Source organism: Arvicola amphibius, chromosome 9 (assembly GCF_903992535.2).
Source record: "Arvicola amphibius chromosome 9, mArvAmp1.2, whole genome shotgun sequence".
In the NCBI taxonomy this organism is placed as follows: Eukaryota; Metazoa; Chordata; class Mammalia; order Rodentia; family Cricetidae; genus Arvicola; species Arvicola amphibius.
Window position 1 is genome coordinate 109,120,102 of NC_052055.2, and position 14,533 is coordinate 109,134,634.

General features: G+C 45.4%; 1 protein-coding gene across 1 annotated transcript in view; it reads right to left on the reverse strand.

The window, feature by feature from the left end:
• Positions 1-454: 454 nt before the first annotated feature.
• Arid5b (AT-rich interaction domain 5B) overlaps positions 455-14,533 on the reverse strand; it is a 175,670-nt gene continuing 161,591 nt past the window's right edge. Inside the window, 2 exon segments of the mRNA XM_038342229.1 lie at positions 455-3,311; positions 7,173-7,371. Coding sequence (XP_038198157.1) covers positions 1,149-3,311; positions 7,173-7,371 — 2,362 coding nt within the window. The 3' untranslated portion in view covers positions 455-1,148.

Consider the following 14,533-nt stretch of genomic DNA (forward strand, 5'->3'; position numbering starts at 1 on the left):
TCTTCCGCGGCTTTTTTGCCAGCAAGGTTTTTGTTTTGATTTCTCTGGTATGCAGGACGGGTTCACAGCCTAGATAACACGAGTCCAATGTTTAATATTTTCACATAATCCAATACTTCAAAGCAAAGCATTTGGCCAGAGAAGCAGTGTCTAAGCTCTCTCAACTATGCCCCTTGTGAGGAACGGATTCCTCGAGGGGCAGACCCGCGAAGGCACAGGCTTTCGGCTGGCTCGTATTCTCCGCGGGGGGGGCTCTTTTCAGTCTGTTCCACTAAAAATCAGTTGCTTCAATTTGTAAACAATAACTTGACCACCCAAAGCTGCTCAAAAGAAGATGTTGGGGTGAAAGGGGGGGATTGATAAAATACACATTAACAACCAGGAAAGTCAGTCAGCTTTGCAAACAAAACAAAACAGAACAAAAAAACTAAAAAAAACCAAAAAGACCTGCAAATAGAAGGGATACCGTTTAATTAAAAAAACAAACAAACAAATAAACAAACCAGAAAATACCCCAGGGCAGGAACAAGAAAGAACCAGGAGAAAACAGGACTATTTGTGTATAAATTAGGTGAGCGGACAGTGAGGCGGGTAGCTTTAAGAAGCGAATATATACAGTTTAACAGTGTTTACTTCTCTGGATTGTTTAATAGTGTCAGAATGAAAGGTCTCTTTAAGTTTAACTATACATTGCATTGATTGAACTTGTTTGAGTTGTATGAAAAAGAGGGGCGTTCCCCTGGCTATTACTTGCCAGTCTTTCTTGACCTTTGCTTCCAAAAGCCTGCCCCCACTTTTTTTTTTTTTTTTTTTTTTTTTGCCCAGATCGCTTCCTTACCATCCAAACTCAGAGGGGTTCTCTGAGTTCTTCTGGGATAGACACAGATACCTTCAGAAGACCAACATCGAAAAGCAAATGACCTGGAGGCCCTAGGCCATCTGTGTTGCAAGGGAGGTCACAACTGGCCAGCCAGGCTAGGGTTGTCCCCGAAAAGATAGGCATGTTCACCTGGCCTTTAGGCCTCTATGGCTGGGTCAAAGGGTACCACCGGATCAGAAGGAATACTGACTTCCAACTCTGCAAGCCAGCCCTCCAACGTTGGGTGCACGGACCCCGCAGTTTGGGGGTTTGCTGGGCACAGCGAGGCTTACAGTTTCGTGCTGGGGTGTACGGATGACAGCTGAGACGGGGGAAAGGCAGCCTGAGGGTTGATAGCAGCTAACGGGTAGATGCTATTGTGCAACAGGTCCCCGTAGGAACTTCCTACAGGGGTCGCTGCGGCCAAGTGTCTGTACAGCTGCTGAGAATTGGTCGGCGACGTGAAAATTCCTCTTTGCATCACGAGCGAGTGGAAAGCCAGGGGCTGCATGAGAGGAGAAAGCACCGTCTGGTTCTTCAAGTACTGCAGAGAATGGGAGTACCCGGCTGGGAGCCTGGAGTTGAGGCCTGAGTTACACAGGCTACCAGAATACAAACCTGGAAAGATAGGGGAGGAGACCGGAAGCTTGTGGCCTTCCGATGCAGCCCCGGAATGCCCACCGTAGGCTCCTTTGCTGCCCTCGCTCTCCTGTTCAGAGGCCTTCTCTTTCCCAGAAGCCTCCTTGGAGGGGTCCAAGGGAGACACAGCTCTGGCTTTTTTCCCGGCAATCACAAGATCTAAATCCTCCAGGCTGCGCTTTATGGGGCGAGCAGCTCCAATGTTCTGAGGACTCATCTTCCGGTGAAGGATGGGATGGACCATGCCTTCCATTTTTCTGAAGCTCTCCAGTCTCACATGGTGAGGTTTTCCCGACCTTGCAAGCGACTCGGGGTATTTTTTAGGGGTCGACATGGTCATGGGTGATACCCGGCAGGCTTTGGGGTGACAGTCTCGACTCTGGCCGCTGATGACCTGGAACTGGGAGGCGCCTTTGATCTCCTGGGACCCTGAGGCTGAGTGGGCCAGGCCTAGGACTTTGCTGGTTAGTTTCTGTGGGTTCTTGGGAAGGCTCAGGTCTGTTGGTTGGTCATCTCTAGCGGCTTCCGCCGCAGCCAACTTCTTGTCTTGCTGATGGAGAGAGGCGAGATGATTGACGTGGATCTTCTCCGCGTGCTTGTGAGAAAGAAAAGCGCCATTTTCAGATTCCTGGTACATGTCCCTAGAGGCGTACTTGGGCGACTGTTCGTTATGAAGATGGTGTTCCGTGTGCCGGTAGAGGCTGTGGAGATGTGGGGAAGAATAGAAGTCGGCCAGGAAACTGGGCACGTGGCCGTGGGAGACGGCTCTCTTCTCTAATAGTTTGTCCTTGCCCTCCTGGGCCTCTTCTCTCAGGGCGTAGGAGTCGGCCAGGGTGCTCAGCTGGTGCTTGGAGAGACCGCAGCGGTGAGCATCAGCCCGACTCAGTTTGTCATGCTTGAAGATATCATTGATGCTCTTTCTCTCCTCGGAGGCCTTGCTTTTGAAGCTCTGGACGTGTTGGATTACCGATGGCCGGCTGACAGCCATGTGGTCCGAGCTTTGGCTGTGGTGGGCCTGGGACAAACCCGAGCACAGTTCGTCCCTGGCAATCAGTTTCTTTTTGCTGATCAAAGGGGGCGGGGAGCCATAGGGGTAGCTACTGGAGAGGTTCGCCCCGCTCACCTGGGACAAAAGCTTCTTCTTGGCCAGTGGGGACATGATACCAGGATTGCCCCGGGAGTAGAGCAGGGGCGTGTAATTAAGTCCGTGGTTCTCATTCATGGGCCCGGTCAAGTCTTTGTCTTTGAACATATCAAATGATTGGACCACAAGGACCTTCGGGGTCTGCTTGAGGGCAGTGTGGATATCATCACTGCCCAGCTGGTCCACCTTCACAGTGCAGTTGGCAATGTAATTAGCCATGGCAGGAAGCTTGTCTTCCTCTGCCTCGTGCTGGCTTGCCAATGGTGGCTGGGTAGCGGGGAAGCTGGCAAAGGATGCTTCTTGGAGGTCACTTTCAGAGCTCTCTGTAAAGCTGCAGGGTTTGGCTTCTGGCTTTGAGTCCATTTGGGCACTGGGAGAGGCAAGGGGCTGTTTGCCAGCCCCAGGGGTAGGAGCTGACTCTCTTTCAGGAGGCAGGGGAGGGCTTGGGAGCAGAGGGGCAGGGCCCTTGTCTCCCACCTCCTCAGCCTCCTCACTGCTGGAACCTTGGTGAGTTTCATTGCCTTTTTCTGGTTCTGGTCTGGACACTGGGACCCTCGCTGCAAGGTCCTTGTGTCCTTCTGACTTCTTCTTCACCTCTGGAGCCGGGAGAGGCTCTGTGCGGCTTTTCTGGTTCAATGTCTCCTCTTCCTTCCCCTGCTCTGCTGAAACCTGAACAAACATTGCAGGAGACATTTAGAAAAGGACCAAGCACACCGACACACTCTGCGAGGAAACAAAGCATCATCACCCACTGCAGGCTTGAAACCAGGCTTGTCAACCAGTTCACCAAGTTTTCATAAGGCTTTATTACTCCCCAATCACGCTCTAAACAAAGAAATCTAAATTACAGAAACATGCGGGGAAACCAGCACATTCGCTTCAGCCCCTTATGAGACACCTATCAAAACAGCAGAGTGACGTACGATCATCAGTATCACTCCTTCATCGTAATATATAGTTTAATCCTGAGGTTGTCAAATCAGTCAATTATCCAAACAGGTTTTAAATTACACATTGCATTTCATGATGCTTCTCTGAAAGATTTTTTTTTTAAGGGCATCTCTCGTTCTCCTTCAAACTATTGAACCAACCCCATGGCAGCAACAGACAACAAACAACTCCTGCCTTTCCAGGAGAGCCATCCCTTCCTAAGGAATTCCGGTGGATCCGCTGGAAACCAGCGAGGTTTACACATTATCATTTCTTAGAACTCCAGGATGCGTAGATCTTGTTAAAGTACCAAAGGCACACGTAGATGGAGTGGGTGCACCCAGGGCTAGGGACTCATCTAGGTCCTCCCACAGCATACCAAACTTATTGTTCTCAAAGCCGAACGTGACTCAGGTGGGCAGTGTCACACCCCCCAGGACAAGTTGATGTTTATTGAAATAAAGTGTCATCAAGGGGACAGATGCTTCCTGTGTGCAGTAGTTATGGGCACAGCTCAATCCATTTACTATCTGGAGTCCTAGAAACTTTAACCTTAAAGGTGAATCTAAGTTTTCACCTGAGATAGAGCTCGTGGACAAGCCTTTCCATAATGGATCTGACATGCTTCGGTGGGACAGTCACGAGACCTTTGAACTGAGTTGGTCCCCACTCCCTCAGCCCCATCACATCACCAGGACATTTTTCTATTATGAAGACCCCACCAAGTGCATCATACCTCTGACGGCAGTATGGAGGATATTTAAGAAAAGTAATTTCAAGGATTAATACCCATTTTGTAGATTTCCCCCCCCCCTTGGATCCACATGAAGATATCCTCACCAGTCAAGTGTGTGATACTCAAGAGCCTGCCCCTCCCTCTTCTTGCACTAATAACTGTGTTTTTAAGTGCAGGCATCGTTGTTATACTCGTCATTTGTCTCTTGAGCTTATACATTCAATTAAAAGACATAAAAATGAGTGACCGCAAAAGGCAAATTTTGCTCAGTTCTTCAAAATTTATGTGACCTCGGCCTTAGGCTACATTGGAGCCTCGCATGTCTGTCTATAAATCCAGTTTATGGATGGATTTGAAAATTTGGCCAACGAAAGTAAAAGGATTTGTTCCTTATTTTTTTTTTCTCCAAAGATGATGCTTTCTGAACTTCCTGGGTCTGTTCAAGGACAGTGTCTCACTCTGTACTTTGTAATCCCCAAGGGTAGTGGGTTTAACTAGACCCCTCCTCTCTTCACTAAGTTGAGTGCTTCAGATTGAAAACGTCAAAAACTACAGCATGGCATTAAATGCAACCCCGAAACCTGGCTCGCAGAGATGCTGAATTCCTAACGTAGGTAGTTCGTGTGCTTGGTTCTCTCTGCGCAGATCATATGGGACATCAGGACTTCCGAGAGCAGATTTAGAAGCTCCATATGCCCACAGCCCAGTTCAGAAAAGGCAATCATTGGCAATAGAATGATTTCCCTGTGGAGGACAGGGAGCCCCACAGCTGTCAGAGGTTTGCTGGACTCTGGAGCAAGGGTGCTCACTCTAGTCTCAGGAATGGTCATCACCTGAGCTAATGGGTTCCATGGCAGACTAAGTAAGGATCCTTCTTCCCACGGCTCACAAGCTCACTGTTTCAGATTTTCCCCACTCCAGCGGAGCCATTGGAAGGTCAGCTGGCTCCATGATCCTCCAGGCATCTGCTGGTGCTTTGGCTGGGGTAGACATCTGGTGTCTAATGGAACTGACCAATCCAAACCCCTGTGATAAATCACCAAGCCAGTAGGATCAAGGAGGAATGGAATGTAACCCTTAACTTGGAATTTCCTTGCTTTGGGCCATTTATGTTGCAAACTTGCAAATGTTTAAAAGTCTGCATCATCTTGTATTTTTCTTTTTTTTTTTTTGGAGTGACTAGAACTTAAAATAATTATAAAACTTAATAAATCCAGGCCTGGCTCAGGCTGGGACAGTAGGATTGTGAGTTCAAGTCCTGACTGCGCTACAGCATGAGTTTAAGGCCAGCTTCAGCAACTTATGGAGACTCTGTCCAAACAAAAAGCTAACAGACATTCAGGGATATAGCTCAGTGATAGGACCCTTCACTACTGTGTGCCAAACTTGAGGCTTGAGGTTCCATTTCCAGTGAAACAAAGTATTAAAATTATCTTTTAAAGGAGGGATCTGCTAGGAGTTGGTGTGTGTGTGTGTGTGTGTGTGTGTGTGTGTGTGTGTGTGTGTGTGTGAAAGAGAGGAGAGAGAGCGAGCAAGACTGTGTTTTAAACTGGTATTTAATGAAGTTGTCTCTTACGTGTTCATTATAAGCCTGGTTTTTAGAGAGTGTTTAATATCAGTACCCAAATTCCCTCAGGGCTTGAATCCTAGAACATGCTGTCTCCAAATCTAACTGCTTTTTTTTTTTTTTAAATGGGCAGCAGGATTTTTATTATTCATGTTGAAACAGAGCCCAGTTCGGCCTCCTTGGTTGGCTGGATGCTACCAGTCATGCTTTTTGCTGAAGAGCTCCTAGCGCTGGGGCTTTTGGTTTGAAGGCTCAGAAACCACCTCTTAACATGAGAGAGAGCAATGGTTTTTGTGAAATCACTTCGAAATTTCTCCGTAAACAATACAGACCAAAGATCTCGCTGAATTGGTCTCAACCCAAGGGTTTTGAATGGAGGTCAAGAATGAGAAGCAAACGTCCCTAAATTTTGGGAGAGGGGCCCAAGGAGACATGAGGGTCTTAGCCCTCCTTCCTGAAACCTGCTCCCCACCCCCACTCCCCAAGTCACACTGACTCCTTAAATAATAACGGTTGTGAAATCCCCCAAGAAGCCATGTTTACTCAGGGGAATCCTAAGTTTCAGGAGGGTTTAGTTTGGTTTCCAATTCAGTTTAGTTTGGTCTCCAGTTCTGAGTCTTTGCTTCCAATTTCCTTCAGGGTATTCTCGTCTTTCTAGATTCTTCTAGATTCTAGTCATAGCCTCTCTTTACCATGTACACTGCACCTAAGCTCCCAAGGGAAAGAAAGCTTCGGGGTTTTTAGAAGATTTTAATTAATTATTATTTGTGAGTGAGTGAGTGCGTGTGTGTGTGCGTGCGTGCGTGCGTGCGTGCGTGCGTGCGTGTGTGCGTGCGTGCGTGCGTGCGTGTGTGTGTGTGTGTAAGTACCCTCGGAAGCCAGGAGAGGGCACTGGATTCCATGGAACTGTGGTTACTGGCAGTTATAAGCCTCCCTCTGAGGGCAGCAGGTGATCCTATGTGCTGAGGCATCTCTCCAGTACATAAGAGAAGGGTTTGGAAAGTTAATTTTGAGAGTTTGTCTATTTTATGTACGTGTGTGCAGGCCAGTGGCCAGCATTCCAGACAGAATTGGTGCTCTCCTTTCACCATGACTGTCCTGAGGATCAAACTCAGGCCGACAGACTTGGCAGCAAGCGTCTTTACTCACTGAGCCCTCTTGCCAGCCCAGAGACTAGGGTTTGTGACTTCTCAGATCAGCCATGACATATAGAGACCCAGCTGGAGATTCTGGGGTCTGGAAACCCTGGGGGCAGAGTGGGTTTCCCAGGGCTGGTGTCTCCTCACCAGCAACTCACCTCAGAGGTATCCTGGGGCTTTGGTGTATTCTCCTTTTCTTTCTTGTTTTTGGGCAGTTCATGTTTGATGCGCTTGGTTCCCGACACTTTTGTTCTGTTCTCGTTTTCCTGTGAATTGTTCTCCTGTTTCCGAGGTTTGATTGGTGGCAAAGGCTTATCTTCTTCTCCCTTAATAAACCTTTCATATGGTAGGATTAACCTAAAGGGAAAGCAGAAGAGGTGGTATATCACATGGCCAGTTCTCATGACAGCATCGCTCTGGGGCTTGCTTCCTCTTACTGTAGATGATGCATTCTGTAGGGATGCATTCTGAGACACTTCAGGGATGCTGAAGCTGTTATTAGCGCCAAGCTTGCTCTCTCTATCCTATACTTTTCCTATGCTTGAATACCTAAAACAGCTTAATTTGTAAACTAGGCAGAGTAAGCGATTAGAAGATGTAACTAATAAAATGAGACAACTGTAACAACATACTGCAATAAAAGTTACGTAAATGTAACTATCGTGAACAAGTCAAGATGAGTGTTTTTTTCTAACTATGGATGACCATATTGCTGAAACCAAGCAAAGCAAAACTGTGCATAAACAACTTGTTGAGTGACATGCACACTTCCCAGGGGCTTACTCTACGTAATCTACTTCATTAGTACAACTTGGTTATCTGGTCACCTAAACGTGTCTCCGAAAGACTGCTACCAATGGAGGTAGCCAAGGTTGGCATGGTCACCATGGCCCATAGCACTTGGCTGGTTGCCAAGGACATCGGCCAATAAGGACAACTGTTGTCCATGTACTCTCTGTCAAATGTACACTGAGTACCCACCCTATGCCAGGCACCCGCTCCAGCTTCTGAAAATACAGCCATGAACAAAACATTCAAGACCTCTGACCTCATTCAGCTTCTATTCTAAGACACGCTAGGTACAAGATGCAAATCATTCCATATAATTCCCACCACATCTCTCCAGATTATTGCTGTTATCATCACCATGAGTTTCATGACCATCATCCTTCTCCTGAGATTAAACAAAGAGTCCAAGGGTCCCCACATCTGTTAGAACTGGAGTTTGGTGTTCACCTCAAAATGTAGACCCGATGGTATACATTTGAAAGAAACTGCTATCGTAAAACCCAACCCTAGGTACAACAAACATACACCACTGAAAAATATGTGTATAACATATATAAAAATATAAGTTTATATAAAGTATTTATATATATGTGTATATAAACACATACATAAAATCACTCCCCACCCCTACACATTGAAGTTCAATTTGGCCATGACAGATCTTGTATCCTCTAGCCCTGAAGACCATCAGGAGCTCTGTATTTTGGGGGACTGAGGAAGAAGGGGGTGCCAAGTTAGAAAGGGCCCCAGCAAGGAGGAAACCAGCTAACCACGAAAGCAGCAAAAATCAGAGGGCTGAAAAACCCGAGCATTTTAATTACGTAACTTTTAAAAAACAAAGTGCGTAAAATTGCTCTAAAAAGAAGCATCAAACGGCTCTGGTTTTAATCTGCTCCCTTTGCGACACAGCTCTTGATCTGAACAGGGAAGGAGCTGATGTAATTAAAAGGCATGGATTGCATTACAATCCGAGTTTCGACTTCAGTGATTAAAGTTTCTCTAATGCATTTGGTATGATTAATGACTCACTGTGGGATTAATACAAGACTCAGCCTTAAAAATATGAACCTTAATACAGCAAACATAATTTGTTTTAAATACGACAAGTTGACTCGATGAAGAAAATGTACTTGGCTGACAAAAAAAAAGTCTGTTCAAAATATTGGGAATCCTTTATTTTTAAACTAAGACTCCAAGGCAAAAAAAAAAAAAAAATCCCGATTTGGAATATTTGTTGAGTATCTTAAAATTGGTTTCTGATTGTACAATTTGTCTACTAGCTCCTTAAATATCCACCACTGTTCCAGGCTTCACAGACAAGACATGGGGATATTTGAGACACTGATGGTCCATTCTTTTAACAGCAAAGCAAACTGTGGAAAAGACAAATGCAGGTTTATGGTATTTTAGGACCCAAATCCGTTCACTGAGCATGCTCAGACAAGGTATGTGCAAGGAGGCATGGATAATACTTTCGAGGCCTCTGTCTGGCAGTGGGCCAGCCACGAAGATCAACACAACCCATGGGGGATAGTTATCTTCAGATCCCATTACAACCCGAGTTTAAACATGTTACAGCTGCTCAAACTGGAAACTGCTCTCTTAATGCAGACTTACTAAAATAATATATGGTTGCCAAATACCTGCTTCCCACCATAATATTACAGCGCGTGTTTATATAGGGGGAAAAGCATAACTAAGCAGAAGAGAGAAAGAGGCAGTCTTGTTCATACTTGAATTTACACTGTCTCATCTTTAAAGTCCCTGACTTATTCCCACCAATTCCTCTGTTCCTTTGCGTTTTTCTGCCAGGGACTTAGTCCCTTTTCCGATATTGGAAGGTAAGGGCTTTTTGAACCAGGAGCAGAACGCATTGAATATTTTAAACTGGAAAAAATATTTTAAATTGATTTTAATGAAAACACATTTTATTGTCGGGACAGATAGGTTTGTTGTGCTTTTGTTTTGTTGCCATGGGAACCAAGGAGCTCAGAAGCCATGGTATTCCACCAGCTGCCATTTGTGATAGTTCCCTTCCCCCAGTTCCCTTGTCTGATGGAGATGGTGAGTTTACGAAGGGCCCTCATTCCTGAGAATGACAGCGCTGAGTGTGAGGAGGAGAAGGAAGGAAAGCAGAGAGCAAGGTGGGGGAGACACCAGGGACCCTAAGAAGACCCTTACTCTGGGTACTGACAGGCTTATGCTAACCTAGCTCTCTAGTATAAACCAAGGAAGAGCATGGTTCTATCTTACAATTTTGCAAGTTCATGAGGCTGGGCAATCTCTCTCTCTCTCTCTCTCTCTCTCTCTCTCTCTCTCTCTCTCTCTCTCTCTCTCTCTCTCTCTCTCTCTCATCTTTTCTCATTTTGACTTAACTTAGCAGCTGGCGAGCCTCCAGCTGTACAAAATATATTTTCACTTTGTTGGTCAAAGGCCTGAAGCCAGAAGGCAGGAAATCAGGAATTAAATGTTTCTTGTATCTGGAAAGAGGCATGACTAAGGGTAAAACTGAATCCAAACACAAGTGCTGCTTGTTCAAAGCTTGCAGAAGGGTGTGTGTGTGTGTGTGTGTGTGTGTGTGTGTGTGAAGGTCAAACGAATGTGGGTTTTTTTTCCACTTCTAAATCAACTTCTAAATCATTGAAAGATAATTATAGTCACTCAGAGGGATTAAAAAAAAAAAACCTCCTAAAATAAAACAAGAGAGGCATCAGCTAAACAGAAAGCGGTAGAAATATGAGCTCTGGAGAACAGGGCACATTCCCACACAGTGCATAAACAAACCCTGCTTCGTTCAGTGACTTCCGTTTGTGGCGACTTCCTTGAGTGTTGTGTCAGTCCTTCTGTCTCGGTGCAGCACAACTACCCCACCGGATGTGATCTTATCAACCAATTATTAGAAGTTTGGTTTTTTGTTGTGCTTTTTTTTTCCAGCACAAGAGGACAAAAGCTACGATAGGTTTCTGAACGTTTCAATGATCAACACACTCATGTTATTGAAAACAGGTTAGCCACTATGAGATCAACATTGCCCAATACAGGAAGCTGTGCAGGTTTGGAGCCTATGAAAGAATGCAGTGCCTCTCAGAGGATCGTTTCTCAAATATTTGTAGGACAACCAAGATTTAATCAGCTTTGAAATTGGACAGATCGAAAGCAAACATGTATCTCCCCCACCCCCAGCACATGCAAGAAATGTATCCATTATACAGAAGAAATAGTCTCATCCTGTTACAACTCAGAGAATGTAGGCTGAGTCTTGGGTGGGCGGAAGCAGTGGGCAGGAGAAGAAATACTCTCATTAGTAAATCCATACAGACCCCCCCCCCTTCACCATGTAGGTCAGAGATTGAAAGCTGGGGAGATAAATGGTTCTCTCTTCTTGTCCAGATTTCAGATTAGCAAAATGCTTATTTACAATGCCATTAATGGATGTGAACTAGGCAAGCCACCACGCATTTCAAAAAAATAATAATAACAGCTTTTCCTAGGCATAAGATTTGGAGCAGCATGAGATTTTATTTTTCCCCAGGAATAATACAAGAATAACATTTTTCCACCTCAGAGCAGAAACAGTAGGGGAGCCTTTTGCTATCACAGAGATCCTTATTAAATTCAGTCACTGTGAAAAGACAGATTCTACCCCCCTCCTTATTCTTCTCCCTTTAAAAAAAAGGAAGACTTAAAAATCAACCCAAGTTAAAATTAACAAATCAATGGCAGGATGGCCTTGATTTATTAATGTCTGAACCATTAAATTATCATCATACAAGAAATTGTCAGCTGGAAAATACCGTGGCTTTGCTAAATCTCAAGTTGAATGATGGCGCTCAGCTCACTAGGTTTTTCCATAGGCGTCATCTGATATTATTAAATATTCAATACATTTCTCTCCAGCGGAAGTCAGGGGTCAGCAAATCTATTACTGTAATGTAAGAAATCTGGCAACTTGCCAGCTCTCTCTCCCACTTTCATTATTATCTTTTTAAACACCGAGGCAGATAATTTTATATTTACAAAGTCTGCCGTCCTCCAGGGCCTTGCCTCTCTTTCTCAACAAAAAAAAAAGCAGCAGTCTGATATTAGAGAAGTATGCATGGGCCACGTCGTTTGCACCTCATACAAAAGAAAAGACCCTCATATTTATTAGCACCCCCTCTCTTTCCCGTCAGAAGAGGAAACATTATGTCGTGCCTCATCCTAATGAGTGACCACTAATGTCTCCTGAATCAATGCGTATTTGTATGGACGGAGTGAAGTTTGGGGCTGAAACATTTAGCAAATGGTACTTAAGAGGAAAAATGAGAACCCATCTATTGATAGAGAGCTCTGAAAAGGATATTATAATCATGTCCGGAACTGATTCAATTCAGAGAGTTAGGGAAGGGAGTCGGGGGTCTTTAGGATTGTGTTTGAATCTCAAGCCTTCCTCAGCTAGTTCACAGCCATACTTACTGTATTAAACAGATTTTTTTTTTTTAAGAATTCAAGTTTGAACATGTGCTATGAACTTCGGAGCAGAACAAGTTAGGGGCAGAGATAATAAAGCTAGTGTGTATGGTAGGCCCAAACCAGGATTGTTATTCTTACGTTAACAAGGTTCTTTGTGGCAGCAGAAGAGAAACAAGATGTTGGTTCCGCTGGGGCTTCGGACCTGACCTGACCCCAAATGGACTCATTACATCTCTGAGCTGATTCCAGGCTTGATAAATTCGAAGCCTTGGCCAGACATTTCCCTTCTGAGGCAGAAATTGAAAATATAGCACCGCTGTGAAGCGTGGGAAGCAATCTTTCATCAAATATGGACGGGTAAAATTGCCTTCTCCCTTTGCGAAGATGGAGCATGCACCCTCACTAAGGTACAAATGAGTACCGAAGCCGGGACTACACACGCTGCCCACCTCTCTAGGTGCGAGCCCACCCCTGTGAAAATGGCACAGTGGTATTTAGGCGTTGGAGAACAAGACCAGAAAGCAGACACACGCCTGTGCTCTGTGACCCTGTGGAGCAAGGACGTTGTCTCTTCGACGGAGACAACGTGCTCGAAGACATCGGCATTGATGTCAGGCGACTCTTGAGATTTGCTAAGCCAAGCTCCGTTTGAGAATGACCAGGTCCTGACCGATATTTTCATATTATGGTGTTAATTTTGATAAGAAAGGAAAAGAACAACATAGACCTGCTAGGCAGAACTTCCTTCCTATGTCAGCATTGGGGTGGCCATCTTTATAGAGAAATATCTCCTTGGGATATAGCCTAACTGATGGTACCTGCCCATGTTAAGGGAGTTCTAGGCTCCAACAAAGATGTCTGAGAAATCAGGGTGAGGGCTGGATAGATGGCTCAGAGGGTAAGAGAACTGACTCCTGTTCCGGAGGCCTTGAGTTCAATTCCCAGCAACCACATGATGGCTCACACCCACCTATAATGAGATCTGGTGCCCAGAACACTATATACATAATAAAATAAAATTTAAAAAAAAAAAAGCAGGGTGAGCCTTCTTTTCTTCTCAGAGGTGACAGGTCTGTGGACTCCACATGGCCATTCAACCAAGGGTCAACCTGTCACATCAGAAGCAGCCCCACAGCTTGAGAGAAGGGCACACTCCTTCTGTCACGTATACCGTAAGAGGCATGCCAGAATGCTTCAGGAGGGGTTGATCCCATCTATGAGGCCCGATTTGCTATAAATGGTAAGGGAGTTCTAGGCTTCTCCATGAAATCTCGCCTCCAGGACTTAGTGCTAGGGGCCATAGTTTCCCACGGTCTTCTCTAGTGGAGCTCGTCTCAGCTCGGCTTCCTGATGCTTGCTCTCTACTCCTGAGGATTTCTGCGTCGAGGCGGATGTTATTTCCATGCCCGCCAAATGAAGACCACACTGAAGAAAGCTAGAATGGGTTTCTGGAAGCAGACTCAATGCTCCTGGGATTACAATACATGCTCACAACAGGAAATAGACCATAAAGAGCACCCAGCCCTCCATAGTGCCAGACGGCACTACCAAAGATGGTAGTGATTATTCTTCTCAACGGGAACACGATGACTACCTCTGAAGGGAGTGGCATGGACCCATTTCATGGGCAGAGGGACATCATTTCAAGAATAATCAATAACGCATATGCATCCCACAAACGATGGCAGGCAGAGCCCCTATGGAAAAGTCCACCAAGGGCCATGGTGCGGAGTCCTGGCATGCTAGAAGCCGCCACTGGCGCCAGGGCTTCTGAAACCTTCACCAGTTTCTCACAGCGCCCTAACTTTGGCCAAACTTTGTAACAACTTGTACAAAAACACAATGTTCCAGGAGATTTTTCCCAGTGGCCAGGCTGAAGATACGTTTTAATGGCAAACAATTACACATCCTTTTGTCACCAGAGCCTTTCCTTCCCCTCCCTCTTTCTCTTTTGGAAACATGCTTTCTGTATTTTCAATAGTTCCTTTGTGGAGGCGTCGGGCCTGTTACTCTCATAATTGAAAAGATGTTTGTGCAGTGGCCTGCTTGAGAATTCGGTTCCTTAATCTTAATGATAAAGCCCCGGAGAGAGAAAATCATAAGGAGAGAAAAATCCTAAGTGGAAACCTCTTGTTATTTATCAGGAAGAAAAGGGGGCTAAGGCACACAATCTATTCTCCAATTTAAATTCACGTTTGATGGCAACGGTCAGTAAATTTCAGACAGACCTGTAAAGTTTCCTAAGCACTGCTGTTAAGTGCACGAGGCTGGGGGGGGG